The sequence below is a fragment of the Sturnira hondurensis genome, unplaced genomic scaffold (assembly GCF_014824575.4).
Source record: "Sturnira hondurensis isolate 20B ecotype Veracruz unplaced genomic scaffold, ASM1482457v3 Scaffold0008782, whole genome shotgun sequence".
NCBI classification, from domain to species: Eukaryota; Metazoa; Chordata; class Mammalia; order Chiroptera; family Phyllostomidae; genus Sturnira; species Sturnira hondurensis.
The window spans coordinates 3,034,562-3,059,867 of NW_028081413.1; the positions used below are offsets into that span (position 1 = coordinate 3,034,562).

A 25,306-nucleotide genomic window follows, 5' to 3' on the forward strand; every position below is an offset into this window, starting at 1 on the left:
AATTTCACATTATGACTTTTACATATCGCTTTACTAAACTTCATTGTTTTAATACTTGAAAGATGGCTCCAGCCTTGATATCATGACAAAATAAGGTTTCTGATCTGCAAGTTTCAGGCTAGATTCTGTACTAAGGAAAATTTATCCTGTGAGATCTTTTGGGTGACATCCAAATGGACAACTGGTACACAATGCTAATGGTACTGTGCTGAACGCAACTATGCATTATTTCTGTTAAGAAACTCCTGCAATATTTATTTATTAAATCTATATTTATTAGTAATTAGAATGGAAAACCTATTCCATTCTAATTCCTAATAAACTAAGTTCACTTATTTTGACATCAGCAAATGTTTAAACATCTAGTTATGCAAACTCATACAATGTAATCCTTGTTTCTCTATGTTTCATCAATCTTGGAGGTGCAGAAAAGTATCAATAGTAAGGAAGCTGGAATTCGGATTCAGATAGTCTGGCTGGCTCATGGGGACTCTGAAGCCATGTTCAAAATTCCCATGGGGAGGGCTACCTGCCGAACACTGTTCATGTCCCTCCCTGCAGGTATGGAGCACCGTTTTGTCCTGTTCTACATGGTGACTACCTCAAACACCACACCACTACCATCACCTCTTGCCATTTTAGAAGAAGAGTTCAGTTCTTTTTCCCTCCCATCAATCAAGCAGACAAAAACAATTACAAGTTTATAGTTCCCCTCTTAGCTAAAGAAACTCCTAGGATCTGGACGATGAATATTAGTCCTACTTATTATAAGTATGTGTTACATTCACCAGTTTTTCTCTTCTTGCTCAACTGTATTAATCAGTGACTTAGTTTAGGATGTGCATATTTCAATTCTCTCCTCCCAGGGGATGAGTTTTTCTACCCATTACTCAAGATGTTAAAAGACATTTTGTACAGTATTTATAAGTGTTCAAATGTGTATCCCAAGACTTAAAATGCTGTATGTCCTAAGAATCCTTGAAGTTTGTGAGCAAATACAACTACAGATAATGTTCTGACGTCCTCAATTCCTGAAAAGGATATGTAGATTACTTTTTGCTATTATTCTTGCTATTATATTGCTCAAAGTAAAACGGGTTTAGAATTACTTTCCCCCCTCTTCTGGTGCCAATATCTTAATATAAAAATTTCCTGCATTTCTTGTAGTATTTCATAATAAGCTTAGACAAAAATGCATAAACGATAGATAGTTTCTACCCCCCAAATGAGGGAGTTTGTCATAATGGTTGTTGTGAGAATTAAAAGGAATTACATAAGTGCTTTAAACAGTACTCGGCAGAGAGCAGGCATCAGCTATGATAAAGATTAAAAACTACAATCATCAGACTTTATGAAATATAAAGCTGCCTATATGCCATAAAGGGAAACATTTTAATCTGAGCTAGAATAAAAGGGAGGAGGAAGCTTACTTACCATTTCTAAATAACATTAGAATTTCAATAATTCAACAATTATTAATCTACTGACTTTGTTCAGGCACTTAATGATTCTATGCATGAATTTCTTCACTGCTAAAAACTAAAGATTTTGGCTTTGCCCAAATAAAATATTGTACTCAAAAGCATTTAGTGAAGCACCAAAGGACTATAAAATTTCATTCTTATGTTTAACAGTCTTCTCGATTTCCTGGGACAATTATAAAGGCGGAATAAATCACTAAACATAAAAACACACAGAACACTTTAACAGCTAGTCTGAAAATGAGAGTCACCCTCCCCAAAGTAAAAGTAAAATGATTCTCAGAAATCTGAGTGTTGCTTTCAGTAATATTTTTATTTTCTGTAGAAGTTAATGGAAAACAACTGGCAGGAATAGTAACAGGTTTCATTATGCTACATCACATACCATTTCTTCTGCATACATTAGAGGGAAAAGGGTCAAGGATTAGTATATATTGCAGTTCCAATGTAGTGGGGGAACAGAAACACTCATGTGTTTGACAGAACAACAAATAAGACAATCAAATACTATCAAAGAAATGAGAGCCTTTGCTTGTCTTTTGAGAAGAAAAAAAATCATCCTGAGAATTGATGATAAAACTAATGTGTTTCAAAATGGCCAATACAAAAGTGAAAGAGGCTATAAAACGTGATGCGAGTAAGAAAAGTAAAATTTCAGTTAGGTAAAAATAATTTAAAACTATATTATCATGAGAAATACTTAGGATAATCATCACAAAAACTAGATAACAGGATCCATGCTGTTACTGTGACTCTTGCTGAGACCCATTCTCCCTGAGTGACCAAAGTTCCTGGATGGCTAAAAATTTTACTCAGGAAAAAAGGGGGACACCATGGCCATAACAGCACTAAAGTTTGCTAGTATTCAACCTGTTCTACGAAGTCATGAATCCAGTGAGATCATAACGAAAATCAATGTTTACAGACTGCTTAATTCACTCAGAAGAGAACTAGCAGTGCTGCCCCTGGAACCAGGCTTGTCTTCCTGCCAGGTCAGCACAGCAGCCCACCAACCACACTGATTACCATGCCCCTTCCACCAAAACCCAACACACATGTTCACAAGTACATCTACATGCTTCCAAGCACACGCACCCCCACCCCCGACCCTGAGAACTAGCCAACTACTGGACCTAACTTGAGGCAAACGCTGAAACACTGAGTGTTCTGATCTGATGCTGGGTTCCGTTAGCTCTCTGCTTGAGGACAATTCACCCTGTCATGTCATCCTTTTCAAGGAACCCTAAAGGTTTATGGGGTCAAGTTTCATACCAATTTATGACTTGTTTTACATAAATGGCAACAATAAAATATATGAATTATTTGCTCTGTCCTACCTATTTTACATTAAAACAAGCAGCAACAGTAACCACAACAAAATTAGCAATAGTATCTTAGGATGTATATATATTTCTTCAACTTAAGTTTTCAGGCTATTTCATTTTTTAAACATTTTTTTAAAATATTTTATTTATTTATTTTTAGACAGAGGGGAAGGGAGGAAGAGAAGCATCAATGTGTGGTTGCCTCTTGCACATCCCTTAGTGGGGACCTGGCCAGCAACCCAGGCACGTGCCATGACTGGGAACTGAACTGGTGACCCTTTGATTCCCAGGCCAGTGCTCAATCTACACCAGCCAGGGCTGTTTTCAGGCTATTTCGAATCATCATAATGTTTAGAAAATATTTTTCTTTTCATTGTTCTTAAATTTATCATTTATCCCTCTTACTGCTCTACTTTTTAAAATGTCTGTTTTTAAAATAATTACTATATTGTTTTCCTTTTTAAGCTCTTTTCCTTTAAGATTTTACACTTTTAATTTCCTACTTCATACCAGTTTGGGAAATTTGTCTTTATACTCCACTCCATCTATTTTTTGTCATACTTTTACCTCCACTTTCTCAATTTTGGTTCAAATTTAGTTTAATTTTTAAATTTTAATTACTTAAAGTACTGCTTTATTTATTTTTTCTTGACTTAAAAATTTTGTATAATTTGTGCTGGCTGTCAGGACAAGTTATGTCTTTTACAGCCACTAATAATCATGACAGTTCATTTAATTATGACATACATTATTCAGAAAAAAGTGGCTACATGTTCTAAAATGCCCGTGGTCTCTAGCGTACAGCCCTTTGAGATCGGGCAGCTCACTCCTGCGGTCCCTGACGAGAGCAGGAAGTGGCAAGTGGCGGTGGTATTACATTGGTGGTGACAGAGATAGTCGTCCTCAAACTTTTCCATCTCAGGTGATAGCATTTCATCCACTCAAGTGCTTGGACCTCAAACTCAGAAGTTATCACTGACTCTTCTTTCCCTTATATTCCATGTCTAATCCAGTATGAAGTGGGTTTTTTTGCCCCTTCCTAAGAATTTACTCTCAATTCAACCATTTCTCATCATCTCTACCTAGTTCAAATTACCAATATCATTTAACTAGACAAACTGGTCTTCATTCTACCCATGACCATACTCTAACTGTCCATTCTCCACATAGCAGCTATGTTTTAAAAATGCAAATGAGGCCTTTATTAGAAGTTAAAAACCTTTGAAAAGCTTCCATTAAAACCAAAACAACATTCCAAACACTCCCAATAGCCTACACTATGCAAATGCTCCCAGGTTCTCTAATTGTAACTTGTAGTATTATCACCTTAGTTCAGTAACTACAGCCACATAGGCCTTTCTGTTCTTCTACTCTTCCATTTCCAACTACTTTGTTTCTTAGCACTTACTACTATCTGAAATAATACTGGTTATAAAAATTATTTATTATCTATCTCCCTCACGGCTCAAAAGGATATATTCCTTTATATCCTTTGTGAGACTCATATCAGTCTTGCTCATAGCGATCACCAGGGCTTAGAACAGAGGCCTGGCACACAGGTGTTCTAACATTCGTCACACGCATATATATGACATACATATCAATGTGTGCATGAATATGAATGAGCTTTTTTTTGAACAACAGAAATACACTTTTTTTTTAGATTTTCTTCTTCTATCCTCACCCAAGGATTTTTAAAATTGCTTTTCAAGAGACAGAGAAACATCTATGGAAGAGAGAAGCATGGACTGGTTGCCTCCTGATGTGCTGGGACCGGGTTTTGTTTGAGTTTGGACCAGGGGCTGCACATGCCTGTGCACGAACTGAGGATCAAACCTGCAAACTTTTGGTTATAGGATGATGCTCTGACCAACAAAGCCGCACCAACCAGGACCAGAAATAAACTTTTAACAATATGATAAAATTACAGTTTTCCCACAACCACAGAAAGCCAATGAATTAGAAACTAGGAGAATTACAAAGTATGCTTTAATTTTTTTATAAGAAAGGAAGGTCAATGTTCTAAAGTGATTCTATAAATGGCTATTCTTCCCTGCACAGTATGGGTTTCCAATGTCATTCCTGTTTGGATTTCATCCCACTACTTAACATAGCAGACAGAGAATTACTGTAGATTTGCAACGAAATACTACTGCCAGGCACTTAGATTTTACTTTGTAAATGTCTACATTTTATTTACTTTTTTAATTTAATCTTTATTGTATTTTTTCCATTACCATTTAGTCCCCTCCTACCCTACGCCACCCAGCAATCCCCACACTGTTGTCCATGTGTCCTTTCTCCTTTTTGCTCAATCCCTCCACTCTCTACCTCTGTCCCCCCAGCTGTATCCCGCTGCCCATCTATGTGTCTGTTTCTGTTTTGTCTGTTCGTTCAGTTTGTTCACTAGATTTCACATATGAGGGAAATCATATGGTATTTGTCTTTCTCTGACAGGCTTATTTCACTTAGCGTAATGTTACCCAGGTCCACCCATGCCGTCACAAAGGGCACAATTCTCTTTTTTACAGCTGAGTACTATTCCGTTGTGTAAATGTATCATAGTTGTTTTAGCCACTCAGCTACTGATGGACACTTGAGTTCCTTCCATATCTTGACTATTGTAAGTAGTGCTGAAATGAACATAGGGGTGCATGTACTCTTTTGAATTAGTGTTTTGGGTTTCTTTGGAGAAATCCCCAGAAGTGGCACCACTAAGTCGAAAGGCAGACCATGTTTAATTTTTTGAGGTATCTCTATACTACTTTACTCTCCACTGTGGCTACACCAATCTGCATTCTCACGAATGAAAGGGTTCCTCTCTGTCTCTACATCCTCAACAGCACTTGTTTGTTGATTTATGATGATAGCCTTCTGACAGGTGTGAGATGATATCTCATTGTGGTTTTAATTTGTGTTTCCCTGATGATTAGTGACATTGAGTATCTTTTCATATGAATGTTGGCCATCTGTATGGCCTCTTTGGAGAAGTGTCTATTGTAGTCCTTTGCCCATTTTTTAACTGGACTGTTTTTTGGTGTTGAGTTTTGTATGTTCTTTATAAATTTTGGATATTAACCCATATGAATAAACTTTTAAACCCCTAAAATAATACTGTGGAAGTTTTATTATTATTGCTATTTACATTGGGAAATAGAAAGACAGAGAGCATTAATAACTGTAATTCTGAGTAAGTTAAAAAGCCAAGAACTACAGTTATATCTGCCTGTGACTAAAATCCAAAATCTTACTCATTGCTGCAAAAATGTCTATCCAGGGAATAATTTTTCCTTAATGCCTAGTTTGAGTCTAATACTTAAACAGACCTTAAGAAAAATAGTAGAATAATAAGTCTATGCAGGAAATGCAAAACTCACAGCTCCAATTTATACAAAGCAGCAAGAAGCATCTCCTTTACTCAAAGGTTGTAATGATTAGCCAAGTAACTATCCTCTGAAACAGCCATAACTATGATAAAACTAGGCTCTGGCACTGAACACAAAGGGAAGCCATAAGCTTGTGAGACAGACTGGAACAAAAGCTCAGTGTAAAAGCGGTACTGTTGGATTAAGTGCTCATCATTTTATCTAGTCTCTGCCTAATCTGTCCACCCCGTAACTCTGGAGTGAACAGCTGTTTATGCTATAATAACCTACCCTAAGCCGACTCATTCATCTTCCTCCTTGAAAAAATATATTACTAGCTAAACAATAGCAGGGTATAACTGCAGAATCAGCTCAAAATGGTGCTATGAAGAACTTACAAAACTCAACACCCCCCCAAAACAAATAATCCTGTTAAAAATGGGCAAAGGCTCTCACTTACCCAAAGAGGACATTCAGATGGCTAATAGACACATAAAAAGATGCTCAATATCATTAATCATCAAAGAAATGCAAATTAAAACCACAATGAGATATCATCTCACATCTGTCAGAATGGCTATCATCAATAAAGCAACAAATAATGAGTGCTGGTCAGAATGTGGAGAAAGGGGAACCCTTTTGCATTGTTGGTGGGAATGCAGATTGGTATAGCTACTGTGGAAAGCAGTACGGTTTTTCAGGAAATATCTGAAAAAATTGAAAATGGATCTGCCTTATGACTGGTGATTCCACTTCTGGGGATTTATAAAAAAACAACAACTCTGAAACACTGATTCAAAATAATATACGCATCCCTATGCCCATTGCAGCATTATTTACAACAGTCAAGGCATGGAAGCCACCCAAGTGTCCATCAGTAGCTGAGTGGCTAAAACAACTATGATACATTTACACAATGGAACAGTACTCAGCAGTAAAAAGGAAAAATTTACCCATTGTGACAGCATAGATGGACCTGGGCAGTCAGAGAAAGATAGATACCATACTATTTCCCTCAAATGTGAAATCTAGTGAACAAACTGAACTAACAAGCAAAACAGAGACAGACTCATAGATAGAGCAGGCTGACAGCTCTGGGAGGGGATGTTCAGGGGAACTGAGCGAACAAGAAAAAGAACTCATGGACATGAATGACAGTGTGGTATTTGTGGGGGACGGGGCTGGGTGGAGGTGGAAGAGGGCATAAAGGGGATAAATGGTAATGAAAAAAATACAATAAATAATGGAATAAACTACTTAAATAATTATTGATCATAAAGAATTTTTATTAAGCAAAAGAAACTATTAAGAGAGTGAAAACGCAAACCACACCAATAGACATACCTACAATGCATATAGCCAACAAAAGAACTGATTTCTAAAATAAATAAAATAATGCCTATAAACCAATAAGATAAAGAAAGATTAACTCAAAATAAGATGTGTAAAAATCCCAGAAACTTCACAAAACAATTTCTGAATGGTCAAGAGGCAATGGAAAAAGGTTGTTCAACATCAGTATCAATCATGAAACTATAAATTAAAGCCACAATAAAATATTACTTTACTTTATCAAGTGACTAGCTTGGAGGAAAAACGGGCAGCACCAAGTGTTCAGGAAAATTCCCATCACTGGTGGAAAAGCAAACTGGTACCACTTAGGAATGTTGTTTTTTTTTTAAGTAAAATTGATACTCCATAAAACTGCACTATGTTTAACCTATAGGTTTCTTGTGTCTTCTGGCACATGACTGTATACCCAGGCTTGTGAAGCAACAAATAAGATAGAGCCCAAAGTGTTTTTGCAGAACATAAAAAACACAACAATCTGGCCCCTGTCTTACTTGCCTCTCTTTTTATTCTCCATGCTGGTTTTCCCCTAGACCACAGGCGGCAAACACCACAAGTGGAGGGCTGCAGGTGGAATGCGGCCCTCTACCATTTTATCCGGCCCCTCACCTTGTTTCTACTGGGGGTGACACCGAGCACCTCGCCCCTAGTTAAGGAGTAGTTACATTTATATAGTCCTAAAATTCCATTCGGCCCTTTGAAGGCAACCTTGAGGCTGATGTGGCCCTTGGTGAAAGTGAGTCTGACACCCCTGCCCTAGATCATGCATGCCTTTGCTTTGTATTGCTCCCATTATGAACTAAAGGTTCATGTCCCAACAAACTTCATATGAAACTCTAATGCCCAAGGTGTTGGTATTTGGAAACGGGACTTTTATTTAAAATAGTTCATGAAGGGTGTGGTCCTAGTCTGATGAGATTAGTGCCCTTACAGGAAGAGACACCAAAGAGCTTGTTCACTTTAATGTTTTCTCTCTGTGTCTCTGCCAGGTGAAGATACAGAGAGAAGGCAGCTGTCTGTAATCCAGAAAGAGCCCTCACTAGGAAGTCAGCCATGCTGGCACCCTAATCTCGGACTTCCAGTCTTCAGAACTCTAAAGATATTTCTGTTAAAACACCTTTTCTATGCTATCTTGTTATGGCGAGCAAGCTGACTAATACACTTGTTCTAAAACCTTCATCCCCTTACTCCTGATGGTCCTTTTCCCTCAGTCCTCATCACCAGCCCCACCCTCTTTAACTGGTTAATTGTTCCTAATCCTCGAAAAGTTTAGGCATACCCAGAAAAAAACTTTAGGCATACTTACCTTCCACAATGAGTCCAATGCCCCTATCCGGTGCTCTCGTAACACTATGAGCATGTATCTACTACCTCACCAGAAACACTCAGAACAGAAACCATTTTCCTTTCTATCCGTCAATTCTAAAGCACAGCGTCTTACATACTGTAGAAAATAGTATTAATAATTTGTTAAACTAAATGCTTTATCATATTGTTCATTTGTCTCACTTTATAGTTTATGCAAATTTCTTTCCTAACAAATTACATGTTTGAAGTCCTCAGGTCAAATGAGAATCATTAATAAAAATCAGCTGGGCTTTAGGTATAGCCACTATATCACTGGACACTAATACATGTTACAGATACTATCAATCAGGAAGAAGCAAATAGTTTTAAACTTTTTAAAAAACCATTTTGATTGGCTTTTGATTCTGTAGACAAAATGGTAGGATTTTAACTACATGAATTCACATAGTGTAATAGCATTGTAACCGATACATTCTTCCTTTTCACCTTTGTCACTGAAAAATTTAAAGTCAAATTTATGACTCAATTATTACAGCTGTAGGGGACTTTCTGGCCTACATATTTATTGTCTCCTTCTGGATTTGATTCATTATAAATCATATTCTCCTGGGTTTCTGTTGTTATTTGTTACTTTTGTCTGATAAAGGGCAGATGGCCTTACCATCCTTGAGTAACACACCCAATTTCTGTATGTGTGGGTAACGCACTGGAAAATATTTAGCTTCTCACCTGGTTGGCTTGGCTTTGCAAGTAGACTCTTCTGGCATTCAAATCTTCAAAGGGAGAAGGTCTTGAGACTCTATAAGGCTCACTGGTAACAACTGTCTCTTGCTGGAAAAGATGATCTTTCACTAGAGAACTGGGAGCTTCCTCTTCAGCTGCCTAATGGGAAGAACCCCCAACTCATCAGTTACCAGGATATACAAAATTAGATAACTTTCACTCTAACAAGTATTCAGCAAATCAGTAGGAATGTACCACTACCATCACTATGAACAGCAATTCCCAAAACTCAAATGTATGTGATTAGGGAGTCATGTCAAAATAAAGTATTTTTTAAAAATCAACTTCATAAGCAAAGTGGGCTTTCTTACAGAAAACAACTTAGGAAGAATTGGAAAACTAACCATGCCAGGTAAGAGAGATATCTAGTTATAATGAAGCCTTTAGTTATAATTAGAAATGATACTGTACACAGAAAATGAAGAAAATATTAGGAAGAAAATACAAATCAACAAGTGTTCTTTTGCAAGTTAAAAGAAAGGTATGTATACCAGAAACTGTGCTGTACTATGTAATAACAGAAAATCAAAAAAAGAAAGATAGCAGCCATGACCTTGTTGAGTAGTGAATGAACTAAGTAGTCTGAATTTGTTGATTATCAAAAGATTAAAATCACATAAGACTCAGAGGAAGGGAATGTGCTCAGTGAAAAACATGCTTTTAAAATTTTATAAACACTGATTTCTGAGAAATAAATGTTAAATAAGTGATACTTAGCATACTACAATACAGAGAGTCCTAAAAGAGTTTTAATTGTTCCTTTTTAAAAAAATGAAGTAAGATGGCTATTTGCTGTAACTCTTCCCATTACCATATAATTATTTGGGAAGAAGCAGTGACAGCCAATTAAAAATGACAAAAACACTTTCACTGGCTCGTTTTAAACGAATTTAGAATTAGGGGCTATTTTAAAGGTAGAAACTTTTATAAGCGTTTGTTAAATTAAAAAACGCATTTAAAAATTTTGGTATTACTTCTAAAATTAAGCCATAAAATTCATTAAATGGCTACAACATTTTAAATTTACAAATGCAAGTTCCAGTCTTTCTTCTGGAACAAAGTAACTTCGTGATATTTAATTTCTTTGGAACCCAAGTGCCTCAGTTTTCAAATAACTGTAATTCCTATAGTGTTGCATGGCACGGGTTATTACAAGGACTTAGTGAGAGGATAATACCTGTGAAAATGTTCTGAAAACTAAAAGCTATTATTTTATCAGGGAGCACAAAATTGAAATAAAAAATATATAAGAATCTGTTATTTAAAACCAAATAATGTTGAAGGAAGTTAATTGCTCTTTAGCTAATTTTCATAGTTGTCCAAATGTGTCACAACAATTAACGAAAAATTATTGGAAAGGAGTTGGCTAAATACTGGCATCCAGCAAACATTCTTGCAAAATGCATGATTAAATTTTGAAAGAATAAAAACACATTATTTGTTCCAGAGAATTCTTAAAATAAATAACCCAAGTAATTGAACAAAATTAAGTAAACTAAATAGCAGAAAACACTCGGGGGAGAGAAGGTTTAAGGGTGTCCAACCCTTTGGCATCTCTGGGCCACACTGGAAGAAGAGTTGTCTTGAGCCACACATTAAATACATTGTAACATATAATTAAAAAAACCTCTCATAATATTTTAAACATTATGATCATAATGTTTTAAAATTTACAGTTTTGTGCTGGGCTGCATCCACAGCCATTCTGAGCCACATGCAGCCCGCGGTGCCACAAACTAGACACCCCCGAGAGAAAAGGCTTTAGGTTGAAACCTCATCCAATTAGGGTATAAAATTGAAGCAATACACTTCTCTGAATCACGATTTATTATTATAAATTGGGTGTACACTTGATACTAAAAATCTTGGGGTGAGTTAAGAGAGTCCTGGCAGGGTGGCTCTGTTAGATGATGGTGTTAGTCTTGGCAGGGTGGCTCTGTTGGAGCATCATCCTGGAAACCAAAAGGTTGTGGGCTCAACCCATGGTGGGGGAGGGTACAGCAGGCAACTGATAGATGCTCTTTTCTCACATCAGTGTTTCTTTCTGCCCCCCTCCCACAACCAATACACATATCCTCAGGTGAGGGTTAAAAAAAGGATATCCAAGAGATTAAAAAAACTACAAAAAAGCAGGAATTGCAATACTTGTACCAGTAGTAATTATAAAGTAACTATGCTTTTAATGGTGACAACTATTTGGATCAGGTTGTCTTTACTGAATTTTAATCTAATTGTAGAGTCGATTAAGAATTATAAAATACAAATAAAGCTTACTTTAAAATCTGTACCTAAACAAACATAAAATGGTTATATAATGCAGTGTCTTACTCCACTGAACTGGGCTAATTCTACTTATATTTCATATGTTAAACTGTAATATATTTCATTTTGATTAAGATTAAACACATGTATTTTTTAAAAGAGAAATATCCTAAGTGTTTCCTGTTTTCTTATTAAACAAAAATATGTGTATTTGGGTATCAAAAGTAGTTTAAAATTTTTCACCAAAATTTTATTTTGGTGAAAAATAAAATTAACCTATTAACTAACTAAAAATATTTCTTATCACACAGTGAATTCAACCACTCACCTAAATGGGTCTCAGCTTACAAAATAACTAAAACATCTTTCAGGTATCTGACATAATGAAAACAAGAAACAAAAACCCTCACTGTTTGAAAATGCAGAGCTACAATTTGTAAGGCATATGTTATGCATGAATTTTGGGAAACAAATGAACATTTTTAGAGAATTCTATACTGGAAAAGAGCATTTCCCCACTACTTAATTATCTCCTAGTAAGTTATAAATTCTGATGTATATTAACAAAAATTTTTAAAAAGTGGTGATAAGAAAAATGTCCATTCTCATTCATTGCTAATTCTATACACAAGAGTAAAATCTGCAATGACCATTTCTGAAAAACCGTTTTATTAAAATGTATCAAAAAGTTAAAACATTCATACATTTTGACCACTTCTTGAATCTAGTGTTAAGGAAAAAAATGTACTACCTTAAAAAGATTTAGGAACAATATATTTTTCTCAGAATTATTATTTTTCAAGGACATTTACTAGCTTTAATCAACATCTTAATTATAGAACTATTTCATTTTTAAAACTACAGTGCCTTAACGTACTAGTAACACCTAATCTAAGGAGCCCCAGAGGCTTATGAAAGACATATTTACCCAGATGCTGCATTTCTACACTGAGGGTGAATTAAGTCAATGCTTTGTAAGAAGAAAATGAATCACCTCAGCATCAATAAACAGCCCATTTCTTTTAAACAGTAACTCATAAGGTGATGACTTACTTCTCTTTGCTAGTTCAAAATTAGGCAGGAAAAGAACTAAGCTTACTGGTCACACCCAGAAACACAATAGCTTTTAGCAAGCTGCAGTCATTTGGTTCATCACGGGAAGTGTGACAATTTGCAGAAAAGGTGCCTGACTGTAGGACTCCATTTCTTCACATCTGCAGAGGAATTGGATGCAACCACTTTGTTAACTTTAAGCTGCACAGGGGCAAAGACACCACAAACTGCTGGGAGGCTGTATCAGCCTGGGGAAAGCTGTATTTCCCCCGTAGGGGGGAATTAAGTAACACTTCCTTGGCCTTCTTTGGAAGTAGCCACTTATCTTCTCCTGGGGATAACTGGCTGAGGTTTCCTGTTTTCTTTCCTGGCAAGACCCAATCAGCTGTGTTAAAGGGACACCAGGAAGTGGCCAGAGGGTTCACAAGCTTTTGTCTGCCATTTCTGTCCTCAGTACTAGGCACTTTCTTGGTATATCCTTTGCATTAGGGTGTGATGAGCCACTGACAAAATACTGTTCCTTATCACTTAAAAAGAATTATCAGTTCTTGAAAGAGCCATTGCCTTTGGCATCTTAGCTTGTTTCCTTGCCTCTTTTCTCAAAGGAGAGAGCCACCTCTGTATGCAGGGAATCTATATACTTCTCAGATTCAGGTTTGGCTCCACAGGCATACCATTTTTTTTCTTTTGCTTCTTTCTCCAGCAGCCATTTATTTACAAACAGCTTCCTTTTCACAATTTTCATCACCATACACTCTGCAAAGCTTGTACAGGGCTCACTGGCTTTGCAGACAGACCTCCTTTACTTTATATTGGGTCGTGATGGTTCTGTACAAGTCAATCCTCAATTATCATGCTAGGAGCAGGTAAGGGTTTCTTGGCCTCCATATGGTCCTTCAAGTACTTCAGATCACCCAAGTTTTCAGTCTCCAAACCTTAGGGCTGGTTGCCCCAACAACTGGTATAGGAACCAGACTTGACAATCCAATCATTCACTCTATAAGGTTCCTGGAACACCCAGAACAAGAGCTTAAAGTTCTCACTGGTTTCACAGCTGCCATTCCCAGGCTTTCCCAGTTTTTTTGATTCCTGGGGAGTCACCAGCCAATCAGAAAAATCCATCTCACCTTGATCAAGAAGCTCTACATTTTCAACCTTTTAGGTATCTATGGAGTTAGAACTGGTGGTAGAGTAACTGTTACCCTCTTGGTAACTTGATTTTTCAGAAACTTTTTGTTGCTGCTTCTTTATGGAACCAGTTTTCCAAGCTCCTTAAAGGTTGCCCCAGACATTAAAGAAATTGCAGGGTCTGGCGGAAGTCTAACTGTTCTCCAAGGTCTAATCTTGGGTGAGCCAGTCCTGGAAATTGGTGCTGGGTGTGTAAGAAACCTGATGACCACTGGTGTGTTTGCTTCCAAGGAGCCATTCACTAAAAAAGACAGCTGCGGTGCTAAATGTTGACTTCTGCTCCATGAAGGATCCAATAGTTGATGAACTAGTATGAGCCATCAACTGTTCGGGAATGTAGATGGTCTTGAGGGACCCAAATGCAGTAATGGCCTGGGGTAGAGCAGCTTTGTCTGTTTCAAAGAGTAAGACAGTCAAATCTTCAGGTTTGAGAAACAAGCTGCCCAGTTTCTCCAGGCATACAGAGACTTGATTGGCTAGAGTCTTGTTTGGGGTGCACTCCACTTGAAGAATAAGATAACTGAACTGGCCCAGTAATAGGCAGAGCTGTTGTACCTGCTGCTGAAGTGTCTACTCTTCAAGCTGATAGATGAGATCTACTTGTTCATACAACCACACCTCATGGCTTCGAAGGCATTCCAAGTGACAGGCTTTTTGCAGCTGTGAATGTGGGCTTTGATTCCTTCCAAGTTAGCTTTATTTGCCATTTGGCCTAGAGAACTCCACCAACAGCAGGCTCCAAATCCCTCTGTGCATCACAACACCTCAAATGGGGTTCTCTCTTATTGGTCCTATTCTGGTTCTGTGAGGTTCTCATTCTGCTCACTGTTCTGGCTACAAGGACAATTCTGGATGATCTGAAGGGACATTTGGTGGAAAAACACCACCTGACACATGCCAAAAGCCAACAGCTTCTCAGAATTATTTTTGATAGTTAAAGAAATAACCTAATGCCCCCAAATAAGACTTAGTTAAGTAAAGTATACTATGCCTACTTAACAAAATATTGAGCGGTCACTTGAAATTAGGTTTATAAATAGTATCTACTATGTGGAGAAATATTTAGTGTTAAATAGTATATAAAATGTTATTGTACCATAAGCATAAAAGTATAAAAGATTGGTTTTTCTACTTAGAATCCTTCTAAGATTTCCAATTATAAAGCTGTATTAGGAGACCTTGCATATACTAGTGATAAAAAACAATTAGTCTTGCCCTGGCTGGTGTGGCTCAGTGGATTGAGCACAGGCCTATGAAGCAAAGGGTTGCTGGTTTGGTTCCCAGGCAGGGCCAGGTCCCCAGTAGGGGATACATGAAAAGCAACCACACATTGATATTTCTCTCCCACTCTTTCTCCTTTCCTTCTCCTCTCTCTAAAAATAAATAAATAAAATATCAAAGAAACCAATTAGTCTTGTCTTAGGAACAATTTAAAAAAAATACATGAAAGGTTCACAGACACAAAACCTGTCCCTGTGAAAACACAAGATATAAGTCCAATTTTATTCCATAGGGGCAAAAATAGACAATGAATATAGAAAAAATGTTGAATTTCATTCAGTTAAAGAGAAAAATATAAAGTCAATTTTTATACAGACTAGAAAGATGGAAAAGATAAATAATAAGCAATGTTGAAAAGAGTACGGAGGAACAGGAATGCTTGTGCATTGCTGGGGGAGTGCAGTTCTTCAAGAGGGTGAGTACAGAGATACGTGTAGGAATAATCATGGCTGCACTCTTTTTAACAAAAAAGGAAAAAGGAAAATCATCCTATGGCTATTATCAGCAGGGCATTGGTTTAAAAATTATCATATAAATATGTGACAATTTTATGCTGTCATTAAGAAGATCTGTATGCAGCACTCATGAGATACTGTTAAATAAAAAAAAGCTAGGTACAGAACTGTCAGTATGACATGATTCTTTCTGCCTAATTGATAGGAAGGGAGAACATTTGTCACACAACTTGAGAAAGAATATAGCCAATACAACAAATAGCTCCTATGTTTTTCTCCATGTTAGCAAGCCCTATCTCTACAAACCAGTAAACATCATCTTGAAGGTTTTTTTCCATTTTTTAATTCTTCCTTACAGTTTTACCACACAAGTATTATCCATAAGCAATACTTAGTTATAAATGCTTTTAAATTTTATTTGACTGATATCGTGCTATTTGGGGCATTATGGAACTTCCTTCTTTTGCTCAAGTTTTTTTTTGTGAAACTCAATCATGCTGACACATGGAACAACAGCTCATTCATTTTCATTTCTTGGTAGCAATGGTAACTAACATATATCAAGCATTTTCCATGTATCAGACACTGTACTGAGCACTTTGCAAGGGTTAACTCATTTAATCCCACAACCTCTGGAAGTAGAGAGTATAATATTATTACCTCTCTATTCTGTCTGTAGAAACTAAAACTCACAGATTAAGTAATTCGCCTAAAATAAAATTTACCTTTTTGCTATTTCAAACAATGTTGCTAAGAACATTCTTGTGCAGGCCTCACAGGACACAGCTACAAGTGTTAACAGATCCAAGAGTGGAAATGCTGGATTACAGAATATATGTATGTTACAGTTTACATTATAGAAATTATTTTTAAGGTGATTTTTCACATAACCATAAGCAGCATTCCATATTTTCACAGACTACACATTTTTACAACTTACACTCATATATCTATATGCTGTTTTAAGTTCTAAGATAAAGAATCGTTCAATTTTTAGGGAACAAGAATTTTTTTTTTACACAAACAAGAAATTTTGAGAATGAAGAAAAGAACAATGATAAGTGTTTAAACAAATGAATGCATAAGGTTTTACTTCTTACCATGACTCCTACTACTGTTTCATTTCCACCTGTTTTTGTTTTATCAATACCGATGTACTTGTTTCTTTGTTTCTGACATTTCACACTTCTGATCCTTACATGTCATTTCCTCTGCCCACAATGACTATCTTCAATATTCCACTAGCAAAATTCCTTTATAAACTCAGCCATAAACTCCTCAAGGACCTTACTGATCCACTCCCAAATTACCCACTCTCTCCTCTGAACTTCCTGAAACATACTTGTATCTGTTACCCTATATCCTAATGTTCTTTTATTTATATTTCTCCTATAAATCAGTAATAACTCTGTGTTTTATTCCTACAGCTTAAACTATGCCTGGCACATAATGAATACCCTATAAATAATGTGTGGTTTGCACAAATTGGATCACATGATATTAACATAGACCCTTGAAAGTAAATTTGGTGCAATACAAAAAATACAGGAAAAACAACAACACCACCAAACCTTCACTCACAAAAGAATTAATTTCAGTAATTGTTAACATTTCAAATTATACAAAAATAATACTTCCCAGTTCAGTGTGAACTTCTGGTCAAGATGGAGGCATAGGTAGGCATGCTTTGCCTCCTTGCATAACCTCAAAACAAAAAACATCCAGAACTGACAGAAAATCAAGTCTGACAACCAAGGATTTAAAGAAGCCACGTTCATCCACATGAGGAGGAGCAGAGACAGGGAGATGGGAAACCGGGGCAAAGGGGGCGCAGTGTGGCAGTGCAGAACAGGTGGTCTCACGTTCATGTGTGGTGGATAAAAATCTGGAGATACCTGGGGAGTGAACAATCCCACTCCCAGGCCAGACCTTGCAGCCCGGGGTTCCAGACTGGAAAAATAAAGCCTCCGAACTTCTGGCTGTAGAAAACCAGTCGTGGTTGAGGCGGTGGAAGAAACTGCCAGTTTCATAGGAGAGTCCATTTAAAGGGTCCAACACAGTCCTAGAACGTATGTAAACCCACCCACTCTAGGAACCACCACCAGATGGGTGCCAATTGCACACGGGGAATCGGTGAAGTAACAGGAAATGGGGCAAGTACTGAATAAGCCTCCAGCAGTCAGGCAGCAGCACTGTCCCTTCTCTTACCCCTCCCACACATACAGAGCAACACAGCAGTGAAACGGTCACCTGCCCTGGTGATTACCTAAAGTTCCACCCCATACAATATAACAGATAAGCCAAGACAGAGAGTCAACGCAGCTCTACTTAATACACAGAAACAATCACAGGGAGGCTGCTAAATTCAGGAGACCAAAAAATATGGTTCAAATGAAAGAACAGAACAAGACCCCTCAAAAAGAACTAAACAAAACAGAGACATGCAGAGTTCAAAACACTGATGCTAAGGATGCTCAGAGAACTTGTTGAGTACAGCAAAAGCATTAATGAAAAAATGAAGGTTACACTAAGTGAAATGAAGAAAAATCCACAGGGAACCAAAACCTAAGGGAAGGAAGCTGGGGTTCAAATCAATGATTTGGAACATAAAGAAGAAATCAACAGTCAACCAGAACAGAAACTAATAAACAAAAATTCAAAAAAGTGAGGAGAGAATATGAAGACTCTGGGGCATTTCCAAAATTGCCAACATCCAAATCATAAGGATGCCAGAAGAAGAGGAAGAGCAAGAAATCGAAAAGTAGCCCTGGCTGGTGTAGCTCAGTGGATTGAGTTCGGGCCTGCAAACTAGAGGATCGTGTTTCGATTCCCAGTCAGGGCCCATGCCTGGGTTGCAGGCCAGTTCCCAGCAGGGGACCCATGAGAGGCAACCACACATTGATATTCTCTCCCTCTCTCCTTCTCTTCCCCTCTAAAGATAAATAAATAAAAACTTTAAAAAAATGAAATCGAAAACTTATTTGAAAAAATAATGATAAAAAACTTTCCTAATTTGGTGAAGGAAACAGACAAAGAAGTCCAGGAAGCACAGAGAGTCAGTCCCAAAGAAGCTGGACCCAAAGAGGACCACAGAAAGACATATCATACTCAAAAGCCAAAGGTGAAAGATAAAGAGAGAATCTAAAAGCAGCAAGACAAAAGCAGAGATTCATCTACAAAGGAGTTCCCATAAGACTGTTGGCTGATTTCTCAAAAGAAACTTTGCAGGCAAGAAGGGACTGGCAAGAAGTATTCAAAGTGATGAAAAGCAAGAATCTACAACCAAAGTTACTCTATCCATCAAAGTTATCATTTAGAATGGAAGGGCAGATAAAGTGCTTTCCAGACAGCATAAAGCTTAAATGAGTTCATCATCACCAAGCCCTTATTATATGAAATGTTAAAGAGATTTATTTAAGAAAAAGATCAAAACTATAAACATTAAAATGGCAATAAATTCACAACTATCTAAATAACTGAATCTAAGAACCAAAACTAAGCAAACAACCAGAACAGGAACAGAATCATAGATATGGAGATCATTTGGAGGGTTATCAGCTGGGAGTGGGCAGGGGGAGAAAGGGGGAAAAGATACAGATATTAAGAAATATAATTGGTAGGTACAAAATAAGGAGATGTTAAGAACAGTATAGGGAAGGGAGAAGCCAAAGAACTTGCACGTACGACCCATGGACATGAACTAAGAGAGAGCACTGCTGGAGGGAAGAGGGTACCAGGTGAAGGGGGACAAAAGGGAAAAACTGGGACAACTGTAATAGCATAATCAATAAAATACACTTTAAAAAACTGTTCCCATAATCCAACTCCCTTGAAAAAACACCTATTATTACCTCACATACCTTTTCTAAACTTCTTAATGCAGGCATCTACGTTTACTCCCGAGGTATATTGTGATTCCATTTATATTTTAGATCTACATAGTGCCTTTTTGACTTCATAATTTATAATGGACAGCTCCTCATGTCAATATGTAAAGACATACATGTGATTTGAAATAGTTGGGAAGTTCAGTATTTTTCATCATGTATTCTATAGGCAATATTTTATTTATGGGCATTAGATCACTTCCAACATTTTGTTATGTACTTGGCGATGCACACCCCTTATAAATATGTCTTGGTGCATGGTAATATCATTTCTTTAGAATTAATTCCTATAAATAAAATTACTGATACCCTGGCTGGTGTAGCTCAGTGGGTTGAGTGTGGGCTACAAATCAAAGGGTCACGGTTTGATTCCCAGTCAGGGCATGTGCCTGGGTTGTGGGCCCGATCCCCAGAGCGGGCATGTGAGAAGCAACTGTTTCTCTCCCTCTTTCTCCTTCCCCTCCCCTTTCTCTAAAAATTAAAAAAAAAAAAGAAATAAAATTACTGAAAAATGATATGCATATATTCCAATTATATTACTAAGCCACCCTCTAGCAAGCTTATGTATCATTGGAAAATCCATCAGTAGTATATGACAGGTACTATTTCTTCACATCTCTGCCTATAGTGGGTATTACTGCCAATCATTGCCAGTCTAATTAAGAAAACATTTGCATTGTTATTTCCCAAAAAGATTACCTGTACCATTTCCATAGGTAAAATTAACAATAACCAAAATACCTTCTTAATTTGAATATGAATGAATAAAAAGTATTCAGGCTAAGTCAAGTTTGGATGCTTTTACTGAATTTTAACCCTTTAAAAAACCAATTACTATAGGACTATGGACATAATCTAAAGTTAGGTGGTGGGAAATGGCAAAAATCTTTCTCAAGAGCAGAAAATTTAATATATAATATGCATAAAGACTGTATGTATAGGTGTATGATGTTCAGCTTTTAAATATTTATATATCACAATTTTATATACTCACATTCAGTGTTTTAAGTGTTGTGCTGGCATAAGCTCATCTGTATCATCTATAAAGTAAGCCATGCCAATTTTAATGTACAGTAGAAATGTTTCACTCTCAGAGGCCACTATAATAATTACTCTCCCATGGATGCTAAGAGATTATTTAGCATTTTCTTTTTGCAACACTACTATAGCAATTTTGCATGTAGAGGCAAAAGGATGCTGGGTAAAACAATAAAATAATCCAGACTGTAGCTCTCTGCCAGGATATGAGGCTAGATGACAGCTGTGGAGGAAAAAAAAAGATTTTGCTTCTCTCCCCCCTTTTGTCTTTTCTTCCTTTATTAATTCTGAATCAGAGAAAAACTAAGTGTTGTTCTGCAAATCTTTTTGATTGGATATTTCCCAATAAATAATCAAGTGCAAAAAAAGTGGTATTAGAGTCTACTTATTGCTCAAAAAATTCATTTTTGTAGTTGAATTATCACAAATCACAGGTTTCAAAATGTGTGGCTGTATCATACCCAACAAAAGAAATTTTTAATAATTATACTATTAGTTTATTTTAGCATGATTGAAGAATTGTAAAATGTTCTTCAATGAAGAAATGTTATATTTTAGCACTGCATATGTTGAAAATGCTACCAAAGTTATTTTTGGCACTTAAAATTATATACTCAAATTATGAAACTTAGCACAGAGAAGGAAAAAATGACTAACTATTCCATGAAAAATCCAGTACCAATTCATTTTAGATTTTGACCCCGACTGTCTCCTGTTAGTTCATTAGATATCTTTAGTTACTTTTGATTAGTTTAAGATAATTACCTTTGAGTTTTTAATTTTGCATTTGTCCATGAGCTTTGTCTGAAAACATTAATAGCATACATAGTACTTTGTTTAAGCAAACTGAATACAATAATTGGTGATGGGACAATACAAAAGAAATAAGAGAAATGTGCCATGATATAACGCCCAGCCTTAAAAAAAAACACAACAAAAACAAGTCCTATGCCCCAAGATTAAGCAACAGAAAAACTGAACTACCTTTCTAATGAAACTTTAGTGTGACTTAAAAGCAGTATTACATTTTCAGAGATTGTTTATTGCCTGTAAATCTGAATTAATAGGCAGTAATTGCACAGTTCCTGATAACTATATAAATCTTTATATAATCCTTTAACTTGCAAATCTATTTCTAAAATTTTATCTTCAGGTTACATCCAGAAATACCAGCAAAAATTAATGTAAAAGGCTATGGAAAATAAATGTTGAATGAAATGTGATTGGTTAAATATCAGTGTAGTACTATTACAAGATACAATGGCTAAATTTAACCATGTGGGTTCAAATGTTATGATTTATGCTATTAAAATTCAACTACCACCACCACTACCATCACCAATACAAACAAAAATCTTAACAAAAACACAATAAAAATGGAAGAGATTGATCCTGATGGGGCTTTCAAAGAGAAGTATGTATTTAAGTAAAACATGCAAGAACTAAAAAAATAAAAAACTAGGCAGGAGTACCTAAAATATTAATAGCAATTATCTCTGGTTGGGAATAAATAATTCCTTATTTTTTCTTTATAATTGTCTAACTATCCAGACACTCTACATGAAGATGTACTAGTCTAAGAGCCAAGAAAAAAATTAAACAATGAGAAAACATTACACAAAAGGTTATATACTTTCCCCCTTATTAATAATAAATAAAACTCTAAAATATACTAAGATTGGGGAAATTTAACTATATGAGATGGCACTTAATACAGAATGGTGATAAATCATAGTAATATGAAACCCATTTTGCTAGGTAAATAAAATCTATCCATTAACTTACTTTTCAGATACAGAGCACCATTAAAATATTACCACCTTTGGAAATTAGCACACAAACAATTTATATCCTCCTAGTCCATAGCAAAATTACTTTAAACAAGCAATTTTCAACCAGTGTGCCACAATCTTTTAAACATGCAATACCTGACCTCTTTTTCCATAGACTGTCAAATTAAAAAATGACAAGTCAATATAACATTAGCCATCCAGTGTGAATGAATCAAAATTGTATTACTTTTGGTCACATTGGCAAAATATGTATTTTTCTGGTGTGCTGCAGAATTGTACTTTACATGTGTGCCATGAGATGAAAAAGATTAAAAATCACTGCTGTAAACAGTAAACATAAATCACAAGCCTTTAATCATTCTGGCTAAGAAATGACATTACTCAATTCTAAAAAAGGTTGTCAGTTAAGCACTTCTCAGCCAAAAGATATGAAAACCTTTCACTTCAGACCAACTAGGTGTCATCTTTCTACTGCCCCACAGCATGAAACCTGAGATCTATTCCTCTTACAACCTCAAGGCTGCCATGATGTGAACTTTATGGGTTTTGTTACCAATCTAGCATATCTAGAGCTACTGTAACTGAAAATTCCAGTTAAAGAGACAGTATAAAACTGACCTTAAAACAAATATAAACTAGAATTAAAAAACAAAGAAGAAACCCTTAACTGGCTCATTAAATTAGTAAAAAAAAAAAAAAAAAGAAACCAAATAAAAACAATATTCCTACCTTATTATTGCTTAGGTTAAAGAAAAAGTCCTAATTTTGAAGATTTTTCTCCAATAAACCTTTCTTGAGTACCAACTATATATATAAATGGTTCTGTACTAAACATTGGGAAAGATGCACAAAATTTTAAATCCAAGTAACAATGTGTTATGAAACCCTTCAAAGACAGATAAGAAATAGGAAGGTAAATGTTTTCCTGTTGATTTATGATGACTGACAAGGATAGTGGTTATGTTAAAAGGAAAAAGTTGTCCCTCAGTAAATAATCAGTGTCTAGCATAGTTATTGAAACAAAAAGGGCACTCAAATATTTGCTAAGTGAATTAATAAATACTCAAAATGGACAGAATCTCTAATCTGATGCTTAATGCCATCAGACTGATCTAAATATAACAATCATTACCTGTGCTGGGCTTAAAAATTAGATAATGGGTTACATTTATGACCTAAATAAAACAATCATTACTTCTTCTGGGCTTAAAAAATTAGATAATGGGTTGCTCTTTTAAAACCATTTTAGTTGTCTTTACAAAAAATTACCAATAAAGTAAACCTGACATAACCGCTACCATAAATCAGTCAATCTGTACTCAAAATAATTTCAAAATATTTATCCCAAGTCCATAGGTGAGTTATGAAACAGGATTTACTTTACCCTAACAAAGTAGTTAAGTAAATTAGAATACTTTATACCTCCAATATATTATTCCAAAATGAGAACATAGCAAAAACTTTGGCATATTATGAAATAAGGTAACTTCCAAGTTCCTTTGGTAGTTTAATTCTAGCTGTTGATTCATTTATTTTTTTAATCCTCACCCAAGGACTTTTTCCCCCATTGCTTTTAGAGGGAGAGGAAGGGAGAAAGATCATCGTAAGAGAAACGCCTACTGGCTGCCTTCTGTATGTATGCCGAGACCAGGAACTGGATCTGCACCTTAGGTTTGCGACCTGACTGGAATCAAACCTGCAACCTTTTGGTTAAGAATGCTCCAAAGACCTGAGCCATACCAGCAAGGGCGGGACATTGATGCTTTTTAAAAATTTTGAAACAGGCTGCTCAGAAAAATTTACCTAACATGTCTGCCAGCCTCCTGGTGTCTCTCCCTGTCTTTTTTTTGTATGTGTGTCACATGTCACTTAGTTGGCTCCCAACTCCTGGCAACACTATGAGTGAGTGATATCCATATTTTTTGGTCCACTTTTTAAAACTGAATTTTAACCAAATTTACTTTAATCATAGGGAGTAATTTAAAACATGTTCCCCCATTTCTAGTCCCATATTTTGATTGATACCAGAAAAAAATGGAACCTTGGAAAAGCTTAACTAAAAAAATGTATTTATTTTGCATTACTTATTTCTTATACTTAATTTTAACTCCCACTCGCTACATTTTAAAAATAATAATTAACCATCAATAAAATAAACAGATTCAAAGATTTAAACACACAAACTCTTACATGTACAATTGGGGACTAGTAATTAGTATATATCTACTATGAACAAAAACAGACCATTAAATTGTAAACTTGAAAACAAATTTGAAAAACATAAAATGTTATTTAAATGGAAAAAACAGATTACAGTTAGTAATATAATAATACATGTATGTATATATTTATGTGTACAGGAAAAAACCCAAAGACTATATTTAAAAATATGTATGGTGGTTATCATGGACCACAATTTGCTTTTTACTTTAAACTTTACTGTATTTCTCAAATAAAATGAAAACATTTCTATATTCTGACTATAAATGTACATAAAACATTTTTCCATATCTTTAGGTCACAACTATTTTACAATATAAGTAACTGATTATTAATATGACATATTCATACAAATTTGGGTTCTTTTAATGTCATTCTAAAAATATTAAATTATCATAGCACACTAAAAAATACAGAGAAGTACTAATAAAAAAAAGCCACATAGGTCCGAATCCCACAATCCAAAAGTAACTAATGAAAATATTAATATTTTAGCTGAGTAATAACACCATATAAT

The 25,306-nt window shown here is 35.8% G+C and overlaps 1 protein-coding gene and 1 pseudogene across 2 annotated transcripts in view; both read right to left on the reverse strand.

Annotated features, from left to right (window-relative positions):
- SPRED1 (sprouty related EVH1 domain containing 1) overlaps positions 1 to 25,306 on the reverse strand; it is a 116,091-nt gene that overhangs the window by 18,929 nt on the left and 71,856 nt on the right. For both annotated transcript variants that reach the window (XM_037056107.1, XM_037056106.1), the window contains exon 5: positions 9,559 to 9,711. In XM_037056107.1, coding sequence (XP_036912002.1) covers positions 9,559 to 9,711 — 153 coding nt within the window. The remainder of the gene's footprint in view (positions 1 to 9,558; positions 9,712 to 25,306) is intronic.
- Positions 13,083 to 14,932, reverse strand: LOC118993614 (nuclear receptor coactivator 4-like; annotated as a pseudogene).